Here is a 23098-nt window from a genome sequence, read left to right as displayed (position 1 = left end):
TAATAAAAACTAAAAGATAGGTGACATTATGTTATTGGTGCAAATTTGATTAGACTCTATCATTATCTGAGATATTATGAGAGCTAGTAAATTATATTTAATTACACTTATTTTTAAAGTTAAAGAGTTAAATTGAGTCAAAACGAAGGATAGACTTAATTTTCCTTCCCCAAGGGGCTTTGTTGTACCTTTATTTTAAAAGAAAAGGAATAGACAAATTAAAGAACTTCGATTGGAAGCAAGATTCTCAAAGAAAATGAAAAACAGGTTATCAGCAACTTCCACCAAATATACAAATATGTTCCTTGTTGTTCACAATACGCGAAGACAAGGTTATATAAGGATTGATCATCCAGGAGAATACTACATCAACCTCATCCATTCTCCAGATATTTAATCGTTTGGCTGGAAAACATCCCATATAAAACTCAAACTATACTATTTCACTACGTTCTTGTTTTCTTATTGTCTCCTTGTTACCACCCCTTGCTTCTCTAAATTGAATCTTTTCGTCAGCACTTTATTTTCCCACTTTCTTGCTGTTCAATTATGTCTACCCTGACGCATGCAAACCTTTGCATTGACTGTTCGCTTGGTTTCTCTATCACTAACAGAAGCAAACCAAGTAAATTATGGCATTTGGCTTTTTCTAAGATATATTGTTCCAGAACCTTACAATCTCTCGCCAAAAAAGCTACTCTCAAGAGAAAAGCAAGTAAAATTTCTCCATCTCCATCTTTCATTCTAGTTAACGTTAATCCAGACAATGGCAACTTCAAGCTTCATCAGGCAACCCTAACTGAACTTGTGAAAATGAAAAATCTTGACAAACTTCGAAATTACGGTGGAATTGCTGGTGTTGCATCTGCTATTGAAACCGACATAGAAAGAGGCATCGAAGGCAATGCTCAGGACATCGCTTGCCGTCATGAAGCATTCGGCTTCAACAAGTATAAGAAACCGCCAACTAAGAGTTTCTTCTACTTTGTTGTAGAAGCTTTTAAGGATCTAACAATTGCCATTCTTTTAGGCTGTGCAACACTTTCTCTTGGATTTGGTATCAAAGAGCATGGCCTTAAAGAAGGCTGGTATGATGGTGGCAGCATATTTGTTGCTGTTTTCCTTGTCATAGCCGTCTCTGTCGTAAGCAATTACAGACAAAATAGACAATTTGACAAGTTGTCCAAGGTCAGCAATAACATCCAAATTGATGTTGTGAGACATGGTCGGAGGCAACAGGTTTCCATCTTTGAACTTCTTGTCGGAGACGTCGTTTGTTTAAAGATTGGAGACCAGGTTCCTGCTGACGGATTGTTCATAGACGGGCATGCCTTGCAAATAGATGAATCCAGCATGACAGGGGAGAGCGATCACGTCGAAGTTAATGCTGGTCAAAATCCATTCTTGTTCTCCGGCACCAAGGTTGCTGATGGCTATGGTAGGATGCTCGTTACATCTGTTGGCATGAACACAACATGGGGAGAAATGATGAGCCATATCAGCCGCGACACAAATGAGCAGACACCTTTGCAGGCTAGACTTAATAAGCTCACCTCATCAATAGGTAAGGTTGGTCTGGCAGTTGCGTTCCTCGTTCTTGTAGTTTTATTGGTACGTTACTTCACTGGAAACACACAAGATGAGAATGGAAACAGGGAGTTCAATGGCAGCAAGACAAAGGCGGATGATATAGTAAATGGTGTAGTGGGAATTGTAGCAGCTGCCGTTACTATTGTAGTTGTTGCAATTCCAGAAGGATTGCCCTTGGCTGTCACACTCACTCTAGCTTATTCAATGAAGAAAATGATGGCTGATCAAGCAATGGTGAGGAAACTCTCCGCGTGTGAGACTATGGGATCTGCTACCACAATTTGTACAGATAAAACCGGTACTCTCACAATGAACCTGATGAAGGTAACAAGATTTTGGCTAGGCCAAGAGTCGATGAAACAGAGAACTTCCTCTTCAGTTTCCTCGAATGTACTTGAATTGATCAAACAAGGGATTGCCTTCAATACAACTGGAAGTGTCTACAGAGAAAATCCAGGATCACAGTTTGAGTTCTCAGGTAGTCCCACAGAAAAAGCAGTTCTTTCTTGGGCAGTCTTGGAATTGGAAATGGATATGGAAGAACAGAAGCAGAGTTGTAGTATCCTCCATGTTGAAGCCTTCAATTCACAAAAGAAAAGAAGTGGAGTCCTGATAAGGAAGAAGTTGGATAACACACTCCATGTTCATTGGAAAGGAGCTGCAGAGATGATACTAGCATTGTGCTCAAGCTTCTATGATGCTTCTGGAATCTTGAAGGACTTAGATGATCATGAGAGGAACATATTCAAGCAAATTATTCTAGATATGGCAGCTAGCAGCCTCCGTTGCATCGCTTTTGCACATACACCAATATCATCAGAGCAATATGAAGTTGAAATACAAGATGAGAAACTCAAAGCAAACAGTTTGACCCTATTAGGACTTGTGGGAATCAAGGATCCATGTCGACCAGGGGTGAAAAAAGCTGTCGAAGATTGCCAACATGCTGGAGTGGACATTAAGATGATCACAGGTGACAATGTCTTCACAGGAAGAGCTATAGCCATTGAATGTGGCATTCTTAAGCCTGGTGAGGATATATCGAGTGGAGCTATAATAGAAGGAGAAGAATTTCGCAACTATACAGAAGAGGAAAGACTGGAAAAAGTTGAAAAGATACGTGTGATGGCAAGGTCTTCTCCTTTTGACAAGCTTCTCATGGTACAGTGCCTAAAGCGAAAAGGCCAAGTGGTGGCAGTCACTGGTGATGGCACTAATGATGCACCAGCATTGAAAGAAGCAGATATTGGGCTGTCTATGGGTATTCAGGGCACTGAAGTTGCCAAGGAAAGCTCTGATATTGTCATTTTGGATGATAATTTTTCTTCTGTGGCCACAGTTCTGAGGTGGGGAAGATGTGTCTACAGCAACATACAGAAATTTATTCAATTCCAGCTCACTGTCAATGTTGCTGCGCTCGTTATAAATTTCGTTGCAGCAGTTTCAGCCGGTGAAGTCCCATTAACAGCAGTCCAGTTACTGTGGGTGAATCTAATCATGGACACACTTGGTGCTCTAGCTCTTGCCACGGAACAGCCCTCCAAAGAGCTGATGGATAAGCCACCCATTGGCCGAACTGAGCCATTGATCACCAACATAATGTGGAGGAACCTATTAGCTCAAGCTTTATATCAGATAACTGTCCTCTTGACACTACAGTTCAAGGGTAAATCCATGTTTGATGTGAATGAGAAGGTAAATGACACCTTGATCTTCAACACTTTTGTTTTATGCCAAGTGTTTAATGAATTCAATGCAAGGAAGCTGGAAAAGAAGAATGTCTTCGAAGGGATACATAAGAACAGGTTGTTCCTGGGAATCATTGGCATAACCATTATCCTTCAGGTGCTGATGGTGGAGTTTATGAAGAAATTTGCAGATACAGAGAGGTTGAATTGGGTTCAATGGGGCGCATGCATTGGCATGGCAGCCATCTCCTGGCCAATTGGTTGGTCTATCAAGAGTCTACCTGTTCCAGACAAACCAATATTCAGCTATATCAAGTGGTGGAAGTAGAATTTCTATGATGCAAAAAGATTTCTTCCTTCTTCGTAGGTTTAATAAACGAGGGAACTACTTATTATATCCAGTTGCAAGTAAATTTTATTAACAAAAAATTCTTTTTGTAAACTCTGCATCATATGCAATTGTTTGTTATATCAATCAATCAAAAGAATTCTTCTTTAACATAATTGTCTTATTATAATGCCTGTTGATTTGTTCTGATAAGTTGGTTATAATAATGGAATCTGATTCCACAAATGCAGTTAAGTGGGTAAATGGCAGCTTAAGTAATTTCCCATGGAAGTTACGGAATTCACTCACCAAAATCAAAGTACTCGTTAGTTTTCCAAGCTTCTTTAGTTTATCTCACGTATACCGTCAAGCTAACTGTACTGCTGACAGGCTAGCGAAATCAGGTGTTGCTCGAAACTCCGACTTTATTGCATAGTTCTGAGTTGTCTTCGCAATTCAGTCATCTCATGCTCTATTGCTACTTTGTGTTACATAATTTGGTTTGAATGTGTTTTGAACAAAATTAAGTTTGTTCCGGGAATAGCTTCTGTTTTCTTTTTGCTACACAGATGATTATATCGCAGCTATTTTTAATCGGAAGTCTCGCTTACAGTAAACGGCTTCTCAGTTGCCAATTCTACACCGGGATATGCTGATCCCTTGTTCTGTTTCTTTGTTTACAATTGCTCCGGTTTGCTCTTTTTATTGCTTTGTGATCTAAGGTAGTTGGAGTTTTTTCACATGGATTGTGTTACTTAGGATTCAATCTCTATTGGATATTTCTTTACTGTTGTTCTAATGAAATTGTTTTGGCTGCACCGCTAGTTTAATTCTCTCTCTGCAGTTACAAATTTACTGCACAGAAACGAAACTATATAATAAGGGGCTTCGAATTAAAGAAAACAGAATCATTTGAACATTCAACATGGAGTAAACATTCAGGATATGGCTTGTCCATCATCAGGCAATAAATATCAACCAAATTCTATGATGAATTATAATGTAATACAGTGATGAATGATGATTAAATTCATCAAGTATAATCTTATGAAAATAAACGCATTTATTTATTAGAATTTAACTTCAGAAACATCTCAACTCTCATGGTTAAATGAAGTAAAGCACACCCGATCCTGTACTTAATAGATTAATACCGAAATTCAACATCTCTAACTAATCAAACAGAGATAGACAAAACTTGCCAGCAACTTTCTGCTGTAACTAATGAGGAACTTCAGTTGGCTGTTGCAAAACTAATACAAAGATTTTAGCATCTGTGGATAAAAAAAAAATATTGGAACAGAAGGATTGTCGTATGTTAAGAACTCTGTCGTTTAAGATAATCTTGGAGAGAGAAAGCAAGGATATTGGAATTTTATTCCCGGATTTAGTTTATTTGGTTTCAAAAATTTTAAAATTAAATTTTATCAAGATTAGATTACCAATAATCAAATTAACAGAGCTAAAAGTTCAAATTGAATTGGACTAACAAAACAAATAAATATTTTATGTAATAATTACTTATTAACAAAATATTTTTTAACATCTATAGAATATTTCAGTTTTAATAATTAAAAATTAAATACATAATATCATTTATATGGTTATTTCAATTTTTTAATATAAATAGAATTGAGATCAATCATATTAACAAATTTTACAGATCAAACTAAACTAAGAAATTAACCAATTAATCGAATAATACTGACCTTAAAGGTTCCTTTGAAAACAAATACTGATGTAAAAGGCTTAAACTTTAGTATTATCCCTTCTTTTGACACAGTTATTTACTTGATTTGTCATGTTATGAAGAGGCCTTTGAACTTTATGTTATTTTTAATTAAATTATGTTCAAATGCATAATCTAATTTGTATTAAATTATATTTATGTTTATTATATTAATGTGTCTTTTGTAGTACTCGCAAGTGCATGAACAGTTCCTACAGTAAGGATAAGTTTATCACGAGGTCGATCTCTCAAGGAACTATGAGGCCACTTATTATAAAGACTAATTATCAATACAAAACAATAAAAGTAAATTTAAACACTCTAAATCAATATTTTTGATAGAGTAATATTTATAAAGTAAAGTAACAAAATAATAAATAAATATACAATTCAAATACAAATGATTATGATTTAAAACTATATGCTAAAGATAGTATTTAGTCTAGCTATTCACTTAGTAATCTTCTAATTTACTTTAAGTCTAGATCTAATGAATGAGACGGTGACTTGCAATTTTTCTAAGTCAATCAAGCTAATGATGCAATCTAGGTTTCTTATACCAACATAGATTAAAGTAAAAATGATATTTTTAACACTTAAATATACATTTATATTTATATCCTATTATTAGTCAAAATAATTCAACTTAATAAAATTTTTTATTTGATTATTTAAATCCATTAATTAATATAATATAATTATTTGAAAATATTAAAATAAATGGTATCGATTTATTTATGTAAAATATTAATTTATTAAATTGTCTCTGGAATAAAGAAACTAAAATTTAAAAAAAATTACAAGTACTATAATTATTTTTATTAAAATAAAATCTCTATCATATATTTAAAAAATAAAAATAGATAAAATATTTTTCAAAGAAAACATTGAATCGCACGCCAATATCCACTTAAGAATTTTGCTAGGTTTATGGGAAGTTTCCTATTAATGTTTTTCCGTGTTCATATAAAAGGAACATTGAGATGAATGGGACAATGAATGATAACGTTGAAAAGGATGGTCAAGAATCTTATTAATAAAATATATATTCTCTTTTATCAGAAAGAAAAAAAAAAAAAAACGGAAAGTCAAAGAATTGTATTCCTACTGGTCTGGTGGGAAGCATTTAGCCTAAAATCCCAAGTCATTAATCTGTGCGGCGAATTTTAATATTTTAAATTTAATATATTTAAATTTATTTTTTTATAATATTTTAATATATTTACATTCATATATGTTATGAAAATATTTAAATATTATTAAAAATTAAATTTAAATATGTAATAAATTAAATTAAAAATAATAGATATTTAGATTATAAAAATAAAATTTTAATGTATATAAAATTAAAATCTTAACCAACTAATCGATACATCGCATGTTATGTTAAAGCAATCAATATGAATAAATAAACGTAACATCCGGCTATTTTCTTTGATTGACAAATAGAAAATTAGGTTCCCGGCGCGTTTAATAAATTTACATGGTTTGGTTTCCTAAAGAGGGCTTCAATAGTAAATGCAATATCCTTGTATGGATCTTTCATGGATCATTCATACAGGTGGTAGTTTGGAATGATATTCACATGAAATATTGCAAACAACTGCTCCTACATTCCCATGGGATTTATATATTGATCTTTGACTTGGTACTTTTTTTCATATTACATTTGAATTTGATTATGAAAATTCAGAAGTTCATTGAATCAGATTTGGTCTATTCCCCAATTAATTTCATAAATATTCTCAATTTTAAATAAATAATTTATTGATTAATAAGTTATATTTTCTAATTAAACAATAATTTTAATTTTAAAAAATAATATTTTAATTACATTTTATTATTATATTAAATAATAAATTAATTTTTTAATTATACGGTGGTCCAATTCCAAAAATAACACTTAAAATTATATTTTTAATACTGTATTAACTAATAAATTAGTTTTCACATTATCTAATAATTTCTAATCCTAAGAACTATATTTATAGTATTAAATTACATAATATTAAATATTAATTAATAAATATTTCTAAATACCCTTATTAGAAACTTAAAATATTATAATTTTCAGAAAAATTATTTAAAAATATTTAATTTATCATATTATTTTTTAAAATATTAAAAATAAATATATCAATTTTATTTATAAATTAAATTTATAATTAAAATAATAATAACGGAAATAGAACAGTTAATAAATAATCAATTTATAATAAATTTGGGCCATCAAAATCAAAGTTAAAAGTGAATTAATAACTTTAATAAAATGGTTTGTAAAAGTTGTGATTCCAAAACATGTCTAAATCTGTCGACAAGCTCCCATCGCATGACATCAAGCATTGGAGATACAGGTGTGCCCTCACATTTTAATTCTCGTATTATGATTACGGACCTTACAGGCTAAGATTCTGAAATTACGGGGAATCAGAGATCAAGTAAGCGCGTGTTTACGTGCAACTCTTATCTGTATCCAAGTTGTAAACGCGGTCTTATATTCATATTGAAATTAGTAAAAATGGCACCACCTTGCCTTTTGCCTTTTGTACCCATTCGCCGCATATAAAAACAGTCCAATTCTTGTCCCAAACTTCATTGCCGTCTCAGATCTCTAAAACACTTCCATTTTCAACTACCAAAAGAAAATCAAATTCCCACATTTTTCTTTTATCTTTGCTAAGTCCTTCAAAGTACAAAATATATGACAACAATTTTGCAAGCAAGCATCGACTACTTGCTTGATGTGCCTTCTACAGTTAGCCAGTCTAATAAAAGGTGGCACTTAGCATTTGCAACCATTTATTGCTCCAGAGCTATACAATCTGTTACCAAGGTTGCTATAGCAAAGAAACAAACCACAACACTTTCCCATTCTCCATCTTATTCTGTTGTTGATATTAAGCCAGATTTCACCACCTTTAAGATCAATCATGCATGTCTCACTGATCTCGTAAAAGAGAAAAGTCACCAACAGCTTCAAAAATTAGGTGGTGTTGCTGGTGTAGCCTCTGCTGTTGAGACCAATACTGAAGGTGGCATCTTTGGTGGTGTTGAGGACATTGCTCGTCGACAAGAAGCATTTGGCTCCAACACCTATAAGAAACCACCGACCAAGAGCTTTTTCTATTTTGTTGTAGAAGCTTTCAAAGATCTTACCATTGCCATTCTTTTAGGCTGTGCAGCACTTTCTCTTGGCTTTGGAATTAAAGAGCATGGTTTGAAAGAAGGATGGTATGACGGTGGCAGCATCTTTGTTGCTGTCTTTCTAGTCATAGCTGTCTCTGCTGTAAGCAATTACAGGCAGAATAGGCAATTTGATAAGTTGTCCAAAGTCAGCAACAATATTCAAATTGATGTTGTAAGAGGTGGTCGGCGGCTACAGCTTTCGATATTTGAACTTGTTGTTGGAGATGTTGTTTGTCTCAAGATTGGAGACCAAGTCCCTGCTGATGGATTGTTCATAGATGGGCACTCCTTGCAGATAGATGAATCCAGCATGACGGGAGAGAGTGATCATGTAGAAGTTAATTCCCACCAAAATCCATTCTTGTTCTCCGGCACTAAGGTAGCTGACGGCTACGGACGAATGCTTGTTACATCTGTTGGGATGAATACAACATGGGGAGAAATGATGAGCCATATCAGCCGCGACACCAATGAACAAACACCTTTGCAGGCTAGGCTTAATAAGCTCACCTCATCAATAGGCAAGGTGGGTCTGGCTGTTGCTTTCCTTGTTCTCGTAGTGTTGTTGGTTCGTTACTTCACAGGGAATACACAAGATGAGAATGGAAATCGGGAGTTCAATGGCAGCAGTACAAAGGCGGATGACATAGTAAATGCTGTTGTGGGAATTGTAGCAGCTGCAGTCACAATTGTTGTAGTTGCCATTCCAGAGGGTTTGCCATTGGCTGTTACACTGACTCTAGCTTATTCTATGAAGAGAATGATGGCTGATCAAGCAATGGTGCGAAAGCTCTCTGCCTGTGAGACTATGGGCTCCGCTACCACAATCTGTACCGATAAAACAGGCACTCTTACAATGAACCTGATGAAGGTTACCAAATTTTGGCTAGGCCAAGCAGAACAAATCACTTCTTCTTCAATTTCCCCATATGTACTTGACCTGATCAGACAAGGAGTTGCCCTCAATACAACCGGTAGTGCCTATAGAGCACATGCACAATCAGAGTTTGAGTTCTCAGGTAGTCCCACAGAAAAAGCAATTCTTTCTTGGGCCATCCTGGATTTGGAAATGGATATGGAGGAGCAGAAGCAAAGTTGTACTATTCTCCAAGTTGAAGCCTTCAATTCACAGAAGAAAAGGAGTGGCGTTTCAATAAGGAAGAAGCTTGATAGCACAATCCATGTGCAGTGGAAAGGAGCTGCAGAGATGATACTTGCAATGTGTACAAGTTACTACGATGCTTGTGGAATAGTGAAAGAACTGGATGATAATGAAAGGACCGTATTCAAGCAAATTATACAAGAAATGGCTGCTGAGAGCCTTCGCTGCATTGCTTTTGCACATGCTCAGATATCAGAAGAACAATATGAAGCTGGAATACAGGATAAGAAGCTTAAAGAAAATGGCTTGACCCTTTTAGGACTTGTAGGTATCAAGGACCCATGTCGACCGGGGGTGAAGAAAGCTGTAGAAGATTGCCAACATGCTGGAGTGAGCATCAAAATGATCACAGGTGATAATGTCTTCACTGCAAGAGCTATAGCCCTCGAGTGCGGGATACTCAAGCCTGGTCAAGACATGTTTAGTGGAGCTGTAGTAGAAGGAGAAGAATTTCGCAATTACACACACGAGGAAAGAATGGAGAAAGTTGACCAAATATGTGTGATGGCAAGGTCCTCTCCTTTCGACAAACTTCTCATGGTGCAGTGCCTCAAACAAAAAGGTCAAGTGGTGGCAGTAACTGGTGATGGCACAAATGATGCACCAGCACTGAAAGAAGCAGATATTGGACTGTCTATGGGGATCCAAGGCACTGAAGTTGCCAAAGAAAGCTCAGATATTGTGATTTTGGATGATAATTTCGCTTCTGTGGCCACAGTTTTAAGGTGGGGAAGATGTGTCTACAACAACATACAGAAATTCATTCAGTTTCAGCTAACCGTCAATGTTGCTGCTCTAGTAATCAATTTCGTAGCAGCAGTCTCAGCCGGAGAAGTCCCATTAACAGCAGTCCAGCTACTGTGGGTGAATCTGATCATGGATACACTCGGTGCTCTGGCTCTTGCTACAGAACAACCCACCAAAGAGCTCATGGATAAAAAACCTGTGGGCCGAACTGAGCCACTCATCACCAACATAATGTGGAAGAACCTATTAGCTCAAGCTTTCTATCAGATAGCTGTCCTCTTGACACTACAGTTCAAGGGCAAATCCATCTTTGGTGTGACTGAGGAGGTAAAGGACACCTTGATCTTTAATACTTTCGTTCTTTGCCAGGTGTTTAATGAATTCAATGCAAGGAAGCTGGAGAAAAAGAATGTCTTCAAGGGGATACATAAGAACAAGTTGTTCTTAGGGATTATTGGTGTAACCATTGTCCTTCAGGTGCTCATGGTGGAGTTTTTGAAGAAATTTGCAGACACAGAAAGATTGAACTGGGGTCAATGGGGTGCATGCATTGGCATGGCAACTCTTACATGGCCAATTGGCTGGTTGGTCAAGTTCATACCTGTCCCAGAGAAGCCAATTTTAAGCTATCTCACCTGGAGGAAATAGAATTCAGAAACATAAATTCTTTCATTCTTTTTTTCTTAGTGTAAATCAAAGTACAGATGCCTTTTTTATCCAAGAAATTCAGATGATTATTATTTATTAGATTTGTTTTTGTGATCTCTTTTATTTTAATATATATTGGAATCCAGATTCATTTTGTAATATCTTTCCAGACAATAATAATGGCTTGATTTGTATAATGCAATGGATCATATTAGGAATTGGATAAATTGGCACCTATTTGGTTCGCAGGCTTGCAGCATAACCATAGTTGATCAATCATGTTTACATATCAGTTCAAGAGAAAATGGATATATTGAGGATTCATGGGGTGGGGTTCTGTAGGTTGATTTTGAAGTAGGATTTAAGAAATTTATCTGTTAAAATTAATTTGAAGTGAAATTCTGATTTACTTTTAACAGAAAAGAAAAAAAGACTTTGATTAGTGTTGTTGAGGAAGCTATAAAATCTACATATTTCAGTTTTCCCTTGTTTATTCATTTTTGTTTAGATGATTTAAATAGAGATGCTATTTGTACCCAAAAACATTTAATTGATTATTGTTAACACAGTTTTATATATATATAACTTAAATAGAGAGGGTGAAACAGTGTGTGGAACAGTATCTTTGCAGCTTCACTTTTCACAGACAGAAAGACTAGCCGAAATGGCTTAGTCTAGCTGAGTATTGGTACAAGACTTGCTACCATACTTCCATGAAGATGACACCATTCAGGGCCTTGAATGATTATGATCCTCCAATGCGCGCTCATTTTTCCGGAGAATTCTCTACGGTTCCAACTGCTCGGGAATTTCCAACTGCTAGGCAGGAAATTACAAAATATGTATTACATCAGAACCCATGGCAGCTAGTTTCTAACAGAATGAAGCAGTATGAACATAACAAAAGAACTGACACAGAATTTGAACCTGGTGTACTTGAAACTTCAGCCCTATCGACAGGTTTCTGTAGCTGCAATGAAGAATATAAAACTCTCCGCTAAGCATTTTGGACCACTTCTAATATCGGCCTAGAGTTGGCCCGGCCTGGTTGCTTATAAATTAAAACCCCCAGATGAGGCTGCCAATTGCTCAACTGCCAAACAATATCCAGCCCGATTCAATGTTGATTGCGCCCGTTTCAGTAGTGCCTGCATGGAGTATTAAGCTTAAATAACAGCGTTGCTAAGCAGTAAACAAGTAGCTGAATCAGTTAGTAATATAGGCACGCGTCAATAAGCTTTTGGTTGTATTGTTACCGCTAGTAATTAGCAACTCTTTTTTGGGTTTATATTTTTAACCATAGGTATTCTTTCGGAATACTGTTAACAGAATATTCATTCTTGACTATTATATTATGTTTGTGTCAAAAATTTATTCCATTTAAGCTCAAGGCAGGAGAATGTTCTCAAGCTAAGACCATAAATAGGCACCTCGCCATGGGAGGTCTTTCTGCTCTTTTACACTTCGATAGCCAAGTTAGCCCTTTTGGATCATAGAAGAAACAGATCTCGGCTCCCAATGGTATCAGAGCCATGGTAACAGAGAAGAGAAACCCAACCACTATGTCTTCAGAAATTACTACTCACACTTCTACCCTGCAACTCTCCCCTTCTTGCAAAAAAACCATATCCAACAAAATAGACCATCTTGTAGAAATTTCTCACATACCTGAGAACGTCCAAGTTGAAAACACCCTTGTACCTATTATAAACCCATATAATATCTTTAAAAAACAAAATTTTATCAGAAAGACCCTCAATCAGATTATCCACAAACAATCCCTTTCTATTAAAGAATATGTACAATCTTCTTCCCTTTCTCAATGTTCTCTTACTGCTACCAGACAAGAGCAGTATATTACCCTTGAGATCCCAACATCCTTCATAGAACAATGGAGGAAACAAGGCTATACACATCTCCGTCTCGGAGCTGTCAGACTAGTCATATCCTATCATGGAAGGATGGGTCTACTAGTTACAGCCCGTATGTTGCTGCTGGACACCAGATATCTTAAGTACGAACATGCAGTAATTGGCACGATAGTCACAACACTTAACACAGGCAGTGTTGTTTTGACTTTCTTTCCCAATTTCAATCTATCCCTCAACGATCCCTACCTATCTACTGCACTCAAAGTACAAGTCCAGATCACGAGAGCAAATCAAGTAATTGATGCTCTCTCTGCGACCCTACATCATCATATAGTCTACAAATTACAGGATCATGCCTTTAATCTCCAAATCCCAGGCTTTCAAGCCTCCTCTGATGCTTTGTTCATTATGGCTGACTCTGGCCAGATTTCTACAATTGTCCAGGCTCCAAGGCAGCTGGACAAAGAAGATCTGCAAAAGTTGATCCCAACTGAATGGGTAACCAACTATGAAAAGCTTCAAGCATCCCAAGCTAAGCCTGTTCAAGCCACTGACCCTCTTTTTGTCAATCAAAAGGACGGAACAGTAAAAACGATCTTCACAAAAATAGGAGAATCTTCTTCTGCACCTTCTATCTTCCAGGCATCAATGATACAGCCTGTATCTAAACCAAGGGAGAAGATCCCTATCCATTCATTCCAGTCCTCTGGACATCAGGTCTATGTTGTTAAAGTAAAAGGACACTTCATCTGGGATGTTGACCCAGGAATGTGCCAACCAGGATGCACCTGTGAAGATGATCTGGATTTTGCTGAAACTTGTTTTCAGCATTCTAACAAAAATCCATGAGTTAAGACTCCAGACTCTCCATGCTCAGCCATGGAACCAAGGCCGGATGACCGGGATCCAGACGGTCCTTGGATGGGCATTCCCCAGAAACAAAAGCAGAGCAAAGCACCACTCCTAATGTTCAATGAGGCCATAAACCTTCTTGCAAAAGAAGGAAAGACTGTTCTTGACATCTCTTTTGATGAAATGAAAGAACTCTTGTCCCAATTGGGAGTTGAATTTGAAAAAAGTCCCTCTGCAACTTGCAGAAAGAAAATCCAGGCTGATCTACCAGCAGTACAACCACCCCATGCAATCCAAAGTTGTTATATGTTCCAGCCAGAAGATTTCCCTTCTTTAGGGAAGACTGAGAATAAGAGATCGGAAATCCTTCCCTCAAGGATTACTCCCTCCGGATCTATAGAACCCCTCACACCACCAGAAGAGGTTCTGAACTGGCAAACTTCAAATTCCATTGTCCAGAATTCCTATCTAAAGAAAATAGATGGAAAACTGGATCAAGCTCTACATCTGGCTTATAAACTGGACCACAAGTTGGATACATTCTCTTAGGAAGTACTCCAACTCTATTCAACACTCACTGCCAAATATCAAGCTTTGGACAAAGAGCTTCGAGTTCCTCAGCCAATCACTCCAGCCTTCATCCAGAAGGAAAAGGAAATTACCAGGCTAAAAAGGCAAATTGACCAGATTGAACATGATCTTCGAAGAGATCAGACTGCTACGATCCCATCTTTTACATCAGCAGCTTCTACATCTTCTACTATTGCTCCCTCACACTATTCTTCATTTTCTTTTCTCCCACAGCCAGAACAACTACAAGAAACTCTCTACCAGCCCTTTGGCACTTTCTCTCATCTTTACCCAAGAGACTCAAGAACCCAGCCAAAGAAAATCTCCCCTTCTTTACCCTCTAAAGAAAAATTACCAGAACAATCTCTCATCAGTCCCTATGATTCTGATTTCTCCTCAAATACCTCAAAAATGGCGGATATCACTGAAATTCTGATGAATACTTCTACTACTGATCCCAGCCCAGAAGTAGTGGAACTTGAGGATGAGGATGCACAGTCATTCTTTGCCCCTACTGGAGCTCCATACCCAAGGTCAAAACCGACAACTGGTACGGGACCTTGGTTCTCCTTTGATGACCTGCCTCCATCAAAATGGAAAGACAAGCTTTCTGAATTCTTGGCATGGATGGATCTCCAAATGACCCTTGAAGGGGCCACACTCAAAAAAGTTCTTGCCGAATTTGTCACAAGGTTCACAGGAAGTTTGAGAGATTGGTTTCAGTCACAGCCTGAGTATACCAGGCTTCAATTTGTGACACTGCCAACTCCATCAGCAGCGGTTACAGTCCTCCATAACCAGTTCCTTGGAAGTCATAATCTTGTCATACGACAACAAAAATAAGAATTCTTTGATCGAACATGTTGTTCGTTAAAAATGAAATATCTGGAAAGACATTATTCTGCTATGTCTAAACTGTATTATGTCATCGGAGGACATGATGGTGATGATACACTGAAGTATACTTTCATCGCCTCATTACCAAATGAAATACAACCAGAGGTCAACAACCTGATTGCTGCAACAAAGAAACCGGTCACATCCATCACTCTTGGAGAAATTTGGCAATTCACTCTCTTCCATCAAGAGACTCTGTGACCAACAGGATTTGTTTAGAAGGCTATCTCAACGAGATTTAATAGTTCAAAAAGCCTGTAATAAAAATCATCTCAAGATCAAGTGCAAGGCCTTAACCTGCGTCTGTTCCAATCATAAGAAGAAGACTGGGTATCATTTTCAAAAATACCCGCGCAGGAATAAGGAGTTCAGACAAAGAAAGACGCGCTCAAAAGGGTTCAGATATTTCCGGAAGAAACGGAATCAAGGTCACAAATCTGACAGATGCTACATCTGTAGAAAAAAGGGACACTATGCTAAGAACTGTCCCTAGAATCCAGAAAAATCAGCAAAAATGATTCAACAAGTCAGTATGTCTATGTCCATTCCAGACTCATTTGAAGAGGATATAGAATCTCTCCTCTCAGAACAGGATAATCTCACTCCAGAAAGTCTTTTTGGGATTGAGGCGGAATATTCAGATTCCACGGAATCCTCAGAAGGATCCTCTTCAGACTCGGATGATAGTGAGATCCCAATCTTGATGATCAGTCTCTCTTTAAGAGAGGAAAAAGAAGAAGACATTCTGAGAGATGTAATGCCTTCCACATCCACTCCCTCAGTTAGCTCAGTTCGCTACTCCTGAATTCTCTCAGCCTGTGACCAAAATCCCTCCAGTACCCTATGTTCCTATACAAATCCTACCCTCAAAATATGAAAAACATGTTCCAGTTATAGCTTTCTTTGACACTGGAGCTCAAAGAAGCATGATGAATCCAGAGGTCCTTCCATATGAATACTGGAAGCCCCATTATCAGTTTTTCAGGGCAGCCAATGGTCAAACCTTCAAAACTACTCTGATCACAAAATAGAAAATCGGGATACAGTTTTTCCCTGATTGCGTAGTATGGACGCATATCATTGGTTCGGATCTTCCAAGCAAGGACATCCTAATAGGGTTTGATGTTTATCATCAAGCTCAGAAGCTCCAGATTCTTTCCACTGGCATAAAATTCAAAAGACAATTTCGGCCATACACAGAGACCTCAAATCTGTTCACTATAGCAGATACCGGTCCACCATTCTTGCAATACACAGAAAAATTCATTCTCTTTTGTCTAGAATCTCATTCACGCTTCCAACACCCTCTTCCACTATGGAAAAATCCCTAGTTCTATATCAGTCTTCCTTTCAAGCTCAATGAGGATATCAACCCCACAAAGGCCACACATTTGGGAATGTCTCCTACAGATCTAGCCCTTGCCAGATCAGAGTGCCTAACCCTGTTACAGCAAGGTCTCATTGAGCCCACAACCTCACAATGGGCTTGTCAAGCCTTTTATATGGAAAAACGGTCTGAAAAGATACGAGGGAAAAAGAGACTTGTCATAGACTATAAGCCCCTAAACCATTTCTTACAAGACAACAAATTCCCTCTCCCTCAAATCTCAAACCTCAAGGTCCATATCCAGAAGGCCCAATTCTATTCCAAATTTGACCTGAAAGCGGGCTTTTGGCAGCTGGGTATCCAGCCCTCAGAGAGATACAAAACAGCCTTTTGTATCCCTAATGCCCAGTATCAATGGACAGTCATGCCTTTTGGGCTCAAAACGGCCCCTTCACAATTTCACAAGACCATGATTGAGATCTTTGGGCCTATCCTTTACTCATCTTTGATCTACATTGATGACATTCTCCTATTCTCAGAAACAGCTGAGGAACATCATCAACTCCTAAAACAATTCCTCGCCATTATTCAAAAATATGGCATCATACTGTCAAAAAAGAAGAGTCTTATTGGCCGACAGGAGATAGAATTCCTTGGCATGCAATTCAAAAATGGCCAATACACGTATGGTCCCCATCTGACAAAGGAACTTGATCACTTTCCAGAAGAAAATCTCTTAGTAAAACAAATTCAACAGTTCCTTGGGATTCTGAATTATGTCAGAGAAGCCATACCACACCTGTCCAGTTACACGTGCCATCTCTCAAAGATGCTCAAAAAGGACCCTCCTCCTTGGGGAACAGAGCAGACTACAGCTGTCCGAAAACTAAAAGAGTTGGCTCGCAATCCTCCACCTCTTACTATCCCATCCACAGGAAAGCTCATTCTCCAGACAAATGCGTCTGATTATGCATGGGGGGCCATCCTCCTTGAAAACCTCAATGGCAAAGACCAACTGTGTGGTTATGCATCTGGACAGTATTCTTCCTCAGAAAGACATTACCACACAATCTACAAGGAGATTTTGGCAGTCAAATATGGGATAAAGAAATTCGAATTCTTTTTGATTGGACAACACTTCCTGGTTCGGATGGATAATTCTTCTTTTTCAAAAATCCTTGAATCCAACCAGAAAGCCTTACCAGAACCTCAATTATTGCGGTTAAAATCATGGTTCAGCAGGTATGATTTTGAAGTTCAGCATATAAAAGGGACGAGAAATCTAATTCCAGATTTCTTATCCACACTTTCAAAACCACAAAATCAACCTATAGTCCTCCTCACCTCGACAGTAAATCTTCCTATAATCTTTATGGCTTCTTCATCTTCAAAAACCACTCTGCAACCTCCCTCACCACTGAGGATGGCCCCCCATGCATAATCAGACGCATTTTTCTGGAGAATGAGCTTTCCTGTGGATGGGATAGTAAGAGGTGGAGGATTGCGAGCCAGCTATTTTAGTTGTCGGATAGCTGTAGTCTGCTCTGTTCCCCAAGGAGGAGGGTCCTTTTTTAGCATCTTTGAGAGATGGCACGTGTAACTGGACAGGTGTGGTATGGCTTCTCTGACATAATTCAGAATCCCAAGGAACTGTTGAATTTGTTTTACTAAGAGATTTTCTTCTGGAAAGTGATCAAGTTCCTTTGTCAGATGGGGACCATACGTGTATTGGCCATTTTTGAATTGCATGCCAAGGAATTCTATCTCTTGTCGGCCAATAAGACTCTTCTTTTCTGACAGCATGATGCCATATTTTTGAATAATGGCGAGGAATTATTTTAGGAGTTGATGATGTTCCTCAGCTGTTTCTGAGAATAGGAGAATGTCATCAATGTAGATCAAAGAGGAGTAAAGGATAGGCCCAAAGATCTCAATCATGGTCTTTTGAAATTGTGAAGGGGCCGTTTTGAACCCAAAAGGCATGATTGTCCATTGATACTGGGCATTAGGGATACAAAAGGTTGTTTTGTATCTCTTTGAGGGCTGGATACCCAGCTGCCAAAAGCCCGCTTTCAGGTCAAATTTGGAATAGAATTGGGCCTTCTGGATATGGACCTTGAGGTTTGAGATTCGAGGGAGAGGGAATTTGTTGTCTTGTAAGAAATGGTTTAGGGGCTTGTAGTCTATGACAAGTCTCTTTTTCCCTCGTATCTTTTCATACCGTTTTTTCACATAAAAGGCTTGACAAGCCCATTGTGAGGTTGTGGGCTCAATGAGACCTTACTGTAACAGGGTTAGGCACTCTGATCTGGCAAGGGCTAGATCTGTAGGAGACATTCCCAAATGTGTGGCCTTTGTGGGGTTGATATCCTCATTGAGCTTGAAAGGGAGACTGATATAGAACTAGGGATTTTTCCATAGTGGAAGAGGGTGTTGGAAGTGTGAATGAGATTCTGGACAAAAGAGAATGAATTTTTCTGTGTATTGCAAGAATGGTGGACCGGTATCTGCTATAGTGAACATATTTGAGGTCTCTGTATGGCCGAAATTGTCTTTTGAATTTTATGCCAGTGGGAAGAATCTAGAGCTTCTGAGCTTGATGATAAACATCAAACCCTATTAGGATGTCCTTGCTTGGAAGATCCGAACCAATGATATGCGTCCATACTACGCAATCAGGGAAAAACTATATCCCGATTTTCTATTTTGTGATCAGAGTAGTTTTGAAGGTTTGACCACGCCCAAAATCGATCACGGGCTTCCAGTATTCAGATGGAAGGACCTCTGGATTCATCATGCTTCTTTGAGCTCCAGTGTCAAAGAAAGCTATAACTGGAACAGGTTTTTCATATTTTGAGGGTAGGATTTGTATAGGAACATAGAGTACTAGAGGGATTTTGGTCACAGGCTGAGAGAATTCAGGAGTAGCAAACTGAGCTAACTAAGGGAGTGGATGTGGAGAGAACGGGTACTGCATTACGTCTCTCAGAATGTCTTCTTCTTTTTCCTCTCTCAAAGAGAGACTGATCATCAAGATTGGGATCTTACTATCATCCGAGTCTGAAGAGGATCCTTCTGAGGATTCCGTGGAATCTGAATATTCCGCCTCAATCCCAAAAGGACTTTCTGGAGTGAGATTATCCTGTTCTGAGAGGAGAGATTCTATATCCTCTTCAAATGAGTCTGGAATGGACATAGACATACTGACTTGTTGAATCATTTTTGCTGATTTTTCTGGATTCTAGGGACAGTTCTTAGCATAGTGTCCCTTTTTTCTGCAAATGTAGCATCTGTCAGATTTGTGACCTTGATTCCGCTTCTTCCCGGAAATATCCGAACCCTTTCGAGCGTCTTTCTTTGTCCGAACTCCTTATTCCCCGCTGGTATTTTTGGAAATGATACCCGGTCTTCTTCTTATGATTGGAACAGACGCAGGTTGAGGCCTTGCACTTGATCTTGAGATGATTTTTATTACAGGCTTTTGAACTATTAAATCTCGCTGAGATAGCCTTCCGAACAAATCCCTTGGTCACAGAGTCTCTTGATGGAAGAGAGAGTGAATTGCCAAATTTCTCCAAGAGTGATGGAGGTGACCGGTTTCTTTGTTGCAGCAATCATGTTGTTGACCTCTGGCTATATTTCCTCTGGTAATGAGGCGATGAAAGTATACTTTAGTGTATCATCACCATCATGTCCTCCGATGACATAATAAAGTTTAGACATAGCAGAATAATGTCTTTCCAGATCTTTCATTTTTAACGAACAACATTTTCGATCAAAGAATTCTTGTATTTGTTGTCGTATGACAAGATCATAACTTCCAAGGAACTGGTTATGGAGGACTGTAACCGCTGCTGATGGAGTTGGCAGTGTCACAAATTGAAGCCTGGTATACTCAGGCTGTGACTGAAACCAATCTCTCAAACTTCCTGTGAACCTTGTGACGAATTCAGCAAAAACTTTTTTGAGTGTGGCCCCTTCAAGGGTCATTTGGAGATCGATCCATGCCAAGAATTCAGAAAGCTTGTCTTTCCATTTTGATGGAGGCAGGTCATCAAAGGAGAGCCAAGGTCCCGTACCAGTTGTCGGTTTTGACCTTGGGTATGGACCTCCAGTAGGGGCAAAGAATGATTGTGCATCCTCATCCTCAAGTTCCACTACTTCTGGGCTGGGATCAGTAGTAGAAGTATTCATTAGAATTTCAGTGATATCCGCCATTTCTGAGGTGTTTGAGGAGAAATCAGAATCATAGGGATTGATGAGAGATTGTTCTGGTAATTTTTCTTTAGAGGCTAAAGAAGGGGAGATTTTCTTTGGCTGGGTTCTTGAGTCTCTTGGGTAAAGATGAGAGAAAGTGCCAAAGGGCTAGTAGAGAGTTTCTTGTTGTTGTTCTGGCTGTGGGAGAAAAGGAAATGAAGAATAGTATGAGGGAGCAATAACAGAAGATGTAGAAGCTGCTGATGTAAAAGATGGGATCGTAGCAGTCTGATCTCTTCGAAGATCATGTTCAATCTGGTCAATTTGCCTTTTTAGCCTGGTAATTTTCTTTTCCTTCTGGATGAAGGCTGGAGTGATTGGCTGAGGAACTCGAAGCTCTTTGTCCAGAGCTTGATATTTGGCAGTGAGTGTTGAATAGAGTTGGAGTACTTCCTGAGAGAATGTATCCAACTTGTGGTCCAATTTATGAGCCAGATGTAGAGCTTGATCCAGTTTTCCATCTATTTTCTTTAGATAGGAATTCTGGACAATGGAATTTGAAGTTTGCCAGTTCAGAACCTCTTCTGGTGGTGTGAGGGGTTCTATAGATCCGGAGGGAGTAATCCTTGAGGGAAGGATTTTCGATCTCTTATTCTCAGCCTTCCCTAAAGGAGGGAAATCTTCTGGCTGGAACATACAACAACTTTGGATTGCATGGGGTGGTTGTACTGCTGGTAGATCAGCCTGGATTTCCTTTCTGCAAGTTGCAGAGGGACTTTTTTCAAATTCAACTCCCAATTGGGCCAACAGTTCTTTCATTTCATCAAAAGAGATGTCAAGAACAGTCTTTCCTTCTTTTGCAAGAAGGTTTATGGCCTCATTGAAAATTGGGAGCGGTGCTTTGCTCTGCTTTTGTTTCTGGGGAATGCCCATCCAAGGACCGTCTGGATCCCGGTTATCCGGCCTTGGTTCCATGGCTGAGCATGGAGAGTCTGGAGTCTTAACTCGTGGATTTTTGTTAGAATGCTGAAAACAAGGTTCAGCAAAATCCAGATCATCTTCACAGGTGCATCCTGGTTGGCACATTCCTGGGTCAACATCCCAGATGAAGTGTCCTTTTACTTTAGCAGCATAGACCTGATGTCCAGAGGACTGGAATGAATGGATAGGGATCTTCTCCCTTGGTTTAAATACAGGCTGTATCATTGATTCCTGGAAGATAAAAGGTGCAGAAGAAGATTCTCATATTTTTGTGAAGATCGTTTTTACTGTTCCGTCCTTTTGATTGACAAAAAGAGGGTCAGTGGCTTGAACAGGCTTAGCTTGGGATGCCTCAAGCTTTCATAGTTGGTTACCCATTCACTGGGATCAACTTTGCAGATCTTCTTGTCCACCGCCTTGGAGCCCTGGACAATTGTAGGAATCTGGCCAGAGTCAGCCATAATGAACAAAGCATCAGAGGAGGCTTGAAAGCCTGGGATTTGGAGATTAAAGGCATGATCCTGTAATCTGTAGACTATCTAATGATGTAGGGTCGCAGAGAGAGCATCAATTACTTGATTTGCTCCCGTGATCTGGACTTATACTTTGAGTGCAGTAGATAAGTAGGGATCGTTGAGGGATAGATTGAAATTGGGAAAGAAAGTCAAAACAACACTGCATGTGTTAAGTGTTGTGACTATCGTGCCACCATCGCATGTTCGCATTTTAAGATATCCGTGTCCAAAGCACATACGGGTCAGAATCGGTAGACTCATCCTTCTATGATAGGATATGACTAGTCTGACAGCTCCGAGATGGAGATGTGTATAGCCTTGTTTCCTCCATTGTTCTATGAAGGATGTTGGGATCTCAAGGGTGACATACTGCTCCTGTGTGGTAGCAGTAAGAGAACATTGAGAAAGGGAAGAAGATTGTACATATTCTTTAATAGAAAGGGATTGTTTGTGGATAATCTGATTGAGGGTCTTTCTGACAAAATTTTATTTTTTAAAGATATTATATGGATTTATAATAGGCACAAGGGTGTTTTCAACTTGGACATTCTTAGGTATGTGAGAAATTTCTACAAGATGGTATATTTTGTTGGATATGGTTTTTTTGCAAGAAGGGGAGAGTTGCAGGGTAGAAGTGTGAGTAGTAATTTCTGAAGACATAGTGGTTGGGTTTCTCTTCTCTGTCACCATGGCTCTGATACCATTGGGAGCCGAGAGCTGTTCATTCTATAATCCTAATGCTGTAAACTCAAGGCAGGAGAATGTCCTCAAGCTAAGACCATAAAGAGGCACCTCGCCATGGGAGGTCTT

The 23098-nt window shown here is 38.5% G+C and overlaps 2 protein-coding genes across 2 annotated transcripts; both read left to right on the top strand.

Moving 5' to 3' along the window:
- The first annotated feature begins 332 nt into the window (after positions 1-332).
- On the top strand, positions 333-3771 carry LOC8280211 (putative calcium-transporting ATPase 13, plasma membrane-type). The gene has a single exon (XM_025156983.2). It carries the CDS (start codon positions 550-552, stop codon positions 3604-3606), a length of 3057 nt encoding a protein of 1018 aa, XP_025012751.2. The 5' UTR covers positions 333-549; the 3' UTR covers positions 3607-3771.
- Positions 3772-7916: 4145 nt separating this feature from the next.
- Positions 7917-11237, top strand: LOC8280212 (putative calcium-transporting ATPase 13, plasma membrane-type). Its single transcript, XM_002517010.4, has one exon. It carries the CDS (start codon positions 8037-8039, stop codon positions 11076-11078), a length of 3042 nt encoding a protein of 1013 aa, XP_002517056.1. The 5' UTR covers positions 7917-8036; the 3' UTR covers positions 11079-11237.
- The last annotated feature ends 11861 nt before the right edge of the window (positions 11238-23098 follow it).

The sequence above is a fragment of the Ricinus communis genome, chromosome 9, assembly GCF_019578655.1.
Source record: "Ricinus communis isolate WT05 ecotype wild-type chromosome 9, ASM1957865v1, whole genome shotgun sequence".
Lineage (NCBI taxonomy): Eukaryota > Viridiplantae > Streptophyta > Magnoliopsida > Malpighiales > Euphorbiaceae > Ricinus > Ricinus communis.
The sequence above is the reverse complement of the archived record's forward strand: the minus strand, read 5'-3'. Positions and strand labels throughout refer to the sequence as shown.

What these genes read in the sequence shown, in the direction of transcription:
- LOC8280211 (XM_025156983.2), top strand. Translation starts at nt 550, where the DNA reads ATGTCTACCCTGACGCATGCAAACCTTTGCATTGACTGTTCGCTTGGT.
- LOC8280212 (XM_002517010.4), top strand. Translation starts at nt 8,037, where the DNA reads ATGACAACAATTTTGCAAGCAAGCATCGACTACTTGCTTGATGTGCCT.